Genomic DNA, 5869 nt, shown 5'->3' with positions numbered 1-5869 from the left:
AAAATGCTGATGCACAACCAAATTTTACCTTGTGTATTTTACTATTCTAACTAGCAACAGTAGGCTTAAACACCGAAAATTTCAATTTTATTTTAAATTGATCTAATGGCCTTCAAAAGGGGCTGCCAGTTGCCCATCCCTGATCTAGTGTACTGCATTGTCACAACAGTAGGTTGACTGATCGTCACCCATAGATATAGGGTGTATTCAGTAATGCACACATTTTACATTTACATTTTAGTCATTTAGCAGACGCTCTTATCCAGAGCGACTTACAGGAGCAATTAGGGTTAAGTGCCTTGCTTAAGGGCACATCGACAGATTTTTCACCTAGTCGGCTCGGGGATTAGAACCAGCGACCTTTCGGTTACTGGCACAACGCTCTTACCCACTAAGCTACCTGCCGACCCACTGCAGCAAACTCGTTTCTTGTTGGACAAATTCAGTTCGATCGCTCCCCGTTTTGGACCATTTGCTGTTGTTGGTTCCTAATGTATACTCCTGTTGTCTTGTCACCATAGAGAAAAACAATTTTTTTAAATAAAATACAACAGGAGTACTCTAAGAATTTATTAAATGTACAAAATCCAGCCGACTGGAGGTTTAATCCTCATCATCTTCCTCCTCCTCATCCTGGTTGATCTGGAAGTAGCGTAGCTCGTAGCTCTCCTTGGTGTTGGCCACAACACGCAGCCAGTCGCGAAGATTATTCTTCTTCAAGTACTTCTTGGTCAGATATTTCAGATATCTGGAGAAAGATGACATTCAGATGTGAGGTTAGGCTTTGTCTTTCAATGTTTTCCCCAATGCAATACACATACAAAACAACCTAGTAAAGCAAACGTTTTCTTTGTTGCTATACACCTCAACCCAACTTAATGAATCACAAAAACAGCACAGGTTGAAGAATGATACTGTAGCGCAGTCACGTGCGGTTAGGGTATTCATCGGCAGGGGTGGGTAAACTCGACAAGGACGTCTGAGGGAGAATTCAGTTCACTGCCAGTGTATACTAACATTAATGCACATAATGTTACTGGTGCATGACAGATGCAGGAGATAAGTCATAAAGCATTCGGGAGTTAAGTGGGAATTATGAATAGTTGAATTCTACATAGTCAAAAGTCAATATTGCCATCATCAATATCAACACCAGAAACTAAACAAAAATACTACAGATAGACCTCTATAATAACAAGTGGCCTCATTTATCCATCGTAAGCAGTGCGAAAGTAAGTAAATTATTCATATGAGCAATTATTGTGACGACGTAAGCATTTACCAAAGCTTTAGTAGCTCGAACATGTAAACAGACAATTTATTGGGTGAAAGACGTTTGATAAATCTTTTTTTTTTTTTTTTACAATAATTAATATACACATTTTGTCTGAATTGCAATTTTGATTACTACAGTCTTGAGTTGCCAGTGCAGTTACTGTACCTTTTGGAGAAGGGGACCTCAGAGGAAACTGTGATCTTGCTCTTACTCCTCTCAATAGACACCACACCACCACCCAGGTTGCCAGCTTTCCCGTTCACCTTGATGCGCTCCTGGAGGAACTGCTCCTGTAACCATTAAAACATACTGTGTAAGCATATACAGTTGAAGTTGGAAGTTTACATACACCTTAGCCAAATACATTTAAACTCAGTTTTTCACAATTCCTGACATTTAATCCTAGTAAAAATTCCCTGTCTTAGGTCAGCTAGGATCACCACTTTATTTTAAGAATGTGAAAATGTCAGAATTATAGTAGAGAAAATGATTTATTTCAGCTTTTATTTATTTCATTACATTCCCAGTGGGTCAGAAGTGTACATGCTACCAAATACTAATTGAGTATATTGCCTTTAAATTGTTTAACTTGGGTCAAACGTTTCGGGTAGCCTTCCACAAGCTTCCCACAATAAGTTGGGTGAATTTTGGCCCATTCCTCCTGACAGAGCTGGTGTAACTGAGACAAGTTTGTAGGCCTCCTTGCTCGCACACGCTTTTTCAGTTCTGCCCACAAATGTTCTATAAGTTTAAGGTCAGGGCTTTGTGATGGCCACTCCAATACCTTGACTTTGTTGTCCATAAGCCATTTTGCCACAACTTTGGAAGTATGCTTGGGGTCATTGTCCATTTGGAAGACCCTTTTGCGACCAAGCTTTAACTTCCTGATGTCTTGAGATGTTGCTTCAATATATCTACATAATTTTCCTTCCTCATGATGCCAACTATTTTGTGAAGTGCACCAGTCCCTCCTGCAGCAAAGCACCCCCACAGCATGATGCTGCCACCCCCGTGCTTCACGGTTGGGATGGTGTTCTTCGGCTTGCAAGCTACCCCATTTTTCCTCCAAACATAACGATGGTCATTATGGCCAAACAGTTCTATTTTTGTTTCATCAGACCAGAGGACATTTCTCCAAAAGGTACGATCTTTGTCCCCATGCGCAGTTGCAAACCGTAGTCTGGCTTTTTTATGGCGGTTTTGGAGCAGTGGCTTCTTCCTTGCTGAGCGGCCTTTCAGGTTATGTCGATATAGGACTCGTTTTACTGTGGATATAGATACTTTTGTACCGGTTTCCTCCAGCATCTTCACAAGGTCCTTTGCTGTTGTTCTGGGATTGATTTTCACTTTTCGCACCAAAGTACGTTCATCTCTAGGAGACAGAACACGTCTCCTTCCTGAGCGGTATGACGGCTGCATGGTCCCATGGTGTTTGTACAGATGAACGTGGTACCTTCAGGTGTTTGGAAATTTCTCCCAAGGATGAACCAGACTCCAGAGGTCTTGGCTGATTTCTTTTGATTTTCCCATGATGTCAAGCAAAGAGGCACTGAGTTTGAAGGTAGGCCTTGAAATACATCCACAGGTACACCTCCAATTGACTCAAATGATGTAAATTAGCCTATCATAACCTTCTAAAGCCATGACATCCTTTTCTGGAATGTTCCAAGCTGTTTAAAGGCAGTCAACTTAGTGTATGTAAACTTCTGACCCACTGGAATTGTGATACAGTGAATTATAAGTGAAATAATCTGTCTGTAAACAATTGTTGGAAAAATTACTTGTGTCATGCACAAAGTAGATGTCCTAACCGACTTGCCAAAACTATAGTTTGTTAACAAGAAATTTGTGGAGTGGTTGAAAAACAAGTTTTAATGACTCCAACCTAACTGTATGTAAACTTCAACTGTATTTCTAATTTCCAAAAACAAAAGATTGACAGATGCATAACATTACTAGTGTAAAGGATGTGAAACTACCCTGTTGGCTGGAGCACATCGGTGACATCACACCTTCACTGGGATCTAAAGCCAACTGTCGCACATGGAGTGACCAACTAGTCTCTTGCTCTATCAGCAAACACAGTAGGCTTTGAGTTGTGTGTGTTGTTGTGCAGGTTGCTAGCTGGTGTAAACCCCGCTTGGAATTTAAAGGACCAGTTTTATGTATATTTCCACACTATGAGGTTGGAATAATGCTGTGAAATTGTGAAAGCCCTTTTAGTGTAAGAGTTGTTTGAAAAGACAGCCTGAAATGTAAGCCTGTTTTGGTGGGATGGTGTTTTGTCCTTCCTGGTGACATCACTAGGCGGTAAGTGTTAATAGACCAATAAGAAAGAGTTCCAAACCTCTACCAATAACTGCACATTTTCAGTTTCTCCCTCCCCACTCAGACCACTCCCATAGTCCTAGCAAAATTCTTGCTTGAGAAATTGCTCATTGCTATGTTTCTTTATCATTTTAATTGAAAACAATCACAGTAAGGTAACAATTGTTACCCGGAAGTTATTTGATATTGAGATAAAAACGGCTGCATTGGACGATTCTGTTCAACATGACTCATGTCGATCCCATGAACTGTCATTTTACAAGCTCCTTCCATCCTTCAGTTTATACTAAACCAAGTGGCCACTGCGGAAGGGCTGAAACAATTCAGGATTGTGGCTAAAGAGGGTTTCGAATAAGGGTGTTTGTGCAACTTAAACATTTGATTTTCATTGCAACCAGGCACAGGTATAAAACCTGTCAGTGCAACTGCAAAACTACTTACAAAGTTGGCAGCATCCATGATGCCATCTTCCACAGGGTGGGTGCAGTCCAGAGTGAACTTCAGGACCTGCTTCTTCTTCTTGCCACCCTTGGACCCCTTGGTGCTCTGCTTCTTCTGCAGATCAAATTGACAGCCAATTAAAAATAACACTGTCACTACCATTGTAGCTGTTCCGTTTAGATTCTAGACAGCTAACTAGCTAACGTTAGTTCACCACCATACGCACTACAACCTTAGACATCAACTATGTTTTAACTAATCCCCAATTCAGAGGAAGCTTTAGTCAGGTGGCTCCTTAAGTAATAACCAGACCAATATTTTTGCAATTTAACTAATCAAACTACTGCTGACCATAAAACGTTTTGTGTAGCTACAACGTGGTGGATCTGGCTAGCTCTCGTTAGCTAAACTAGCACCAAAAAGAAACTTATTTAGCGGGCCTCGTGAATTATAAAACCCAATTCAGTGCCTTGTTTAGCATTATTAAGGATTACATAAGCCCTCCCAAATATGCCCCGATGTATACAAATAATGTACAGCCGTTTTAATCGTGAAAAAGTGACATATTTGAACAATTTTTCACACGCGATTGTACCCACCACAGGAGCCATGGCGAAGAATTTAGCAGAAAGGAAGAGCGGGGTTTGCGCGTGCGTTGAATTTTGGCTTGATGAATCAATCGCCGATCTAGTCGATACAATCACGGCATCAGAGTTTGATTAAAAGGCTTAACATTTTTTTATATATCTTATTGAAATTCCATACATTTAGAAGAATAAGAAGTACAAAGGTGTTAGAAACGATACATCTTTCTACAAATTGTAATAAAAAACATCACAAACAAACAATAAACACAAAAACACATAGGATGTTGTTGTTTTTTGGTCCATAATGACCAATTAGGGAAAGGGGATACTTAGTCAGTTGCACAACTGAATGCATTCAACCTAAATGTGTCTTCTGCATTTAACCCAACCCCTCTGAATCAGAGGTCAATCATAATGACATTGTCAAAACCCTGCTCACTCATTGGTTCTTCATTACGCTACACTCTAATTGGTCCCTTCATTACAACGTCGTCATAACCCTGTTCCCTGATTGGTGGTCCCTTCATGACTACGTCGTCATAATGCTGCTCTCTTATTGGTTCCTTCATAACGTCATCATCATGACCCTGCTCTCTGATTGGTCCCTTGATTACGACATCACCATAACCCTGCTCTGATAGGTTGTTTATTATGACATTGCCATAACACTGCTATCTGATTGGTCCCTTCATAATGAAATTGTCATAACCCTGCTTTCTGATTGGTCCATTCATTATGACTTTGTCAAAACCCTGCTCTCTGATTGGTGACTTCATAATGGCATCTTCATAACCCTGGTCTTAATGACAAATACAGTTATTGGGCTATAGTTCCTTGCCAAAAGTGATGTAATAAACTCTGGCATAGTGAGCAGGGAGGCAGACAACAAGGTGAAAAATGACAAGATATACTATGTGTGCCCATTATTGTTCCATTCTGCATTAGGAACCAATGCATGACATTTGACAGGAGTCAGTGGAGCCTGTAGTGTCCCCTATGAGGCTCTACTGAAACATCACCGACATAGATTAGCATCACTGTGATGGGCTTTCCTGTGTTGTATTTTCAGATATGTGGAGCAGTGGAGGCTGCTGAGGGCAGGACGGCTCATAATAATGGCTGGAACGGAGCAAATGGAATGGCATAAAACACATGGAAACCATGTGTTTGGTGTATTTGATACCATTCCACGAATTCCGCTCCAGCCATTACCACGAGCCTGTCCTCCCCAATTAAG

At 40.8% G+C, this 5869-nt stretch overlaps 1 protein-coding gene across 1 annotated transcript; it reads right to left on the bottom strand.

Moving 5' to 3' along the window:
* Window positions 1-556: 556 nt before the first annotated feature.
* On the bottom strand, window positions 557-4720 carry LOC311150355 (large ribosomal subunit protein eL22-like). The gene is made up of 4 exons (XM_084187764.1): window positions 4645-4720; window positions 4046-4159; window positions 1442-1566; window positions 557-748 (listed from the first exon to the last, which is right to left on the bottom strand). The coding sequence occupies exons 1-4, from the start codon at window positions 4654-4656 to the stop codon at window positions 604-606; spliced, it is 396 nt and encodes a 131-aa protein (XP_084043890.1). The 5' UTR covers window positions 4657-4720; the 3' UTR covers window positions 557-603.
* Between the last annotated feature and the right edge of the window lie 1149 nt (window positions 4721-5869).

The sequence above is a fragment of the Coregonus lavaretus genome (genome assembly GCF_964263955.1).
Source record: "Coregonus lavaretus genome assembly, chromosome: 22".
Taxonomy (NCBI): Eukaryota; Metazoa; Chordata; class Actinopteri; order Salmoniformes; family Salmonidae; genus Coregonus; species Coregonus lavaretus.
The sequence above is the reverse complement of the archived record's forward strand: the minus strand, read 5'-3'. Positions and strand labels throughout refer to the sequence as shown.

Bases quoted from the DNA above. Each gene is read 5' to 3' on its own strand.
- LOC311150355 (XM_084187764.1), bottom strand. The intron at 1,567-4,045 runs GTAAGTAGTTTT...TAATGGTTACAG, and splicing joins TCATGGATGCTGCCAACTTT to GAGCAGTTCCTCCAGGAGCG. The intron at 749-1,441 runs GTACAGTAACTG...ATCTTTCTCCAG, and splicing joins GAGGTCCCCTTCTCCAAAAG to ATATCTGAAATATCTGACCA.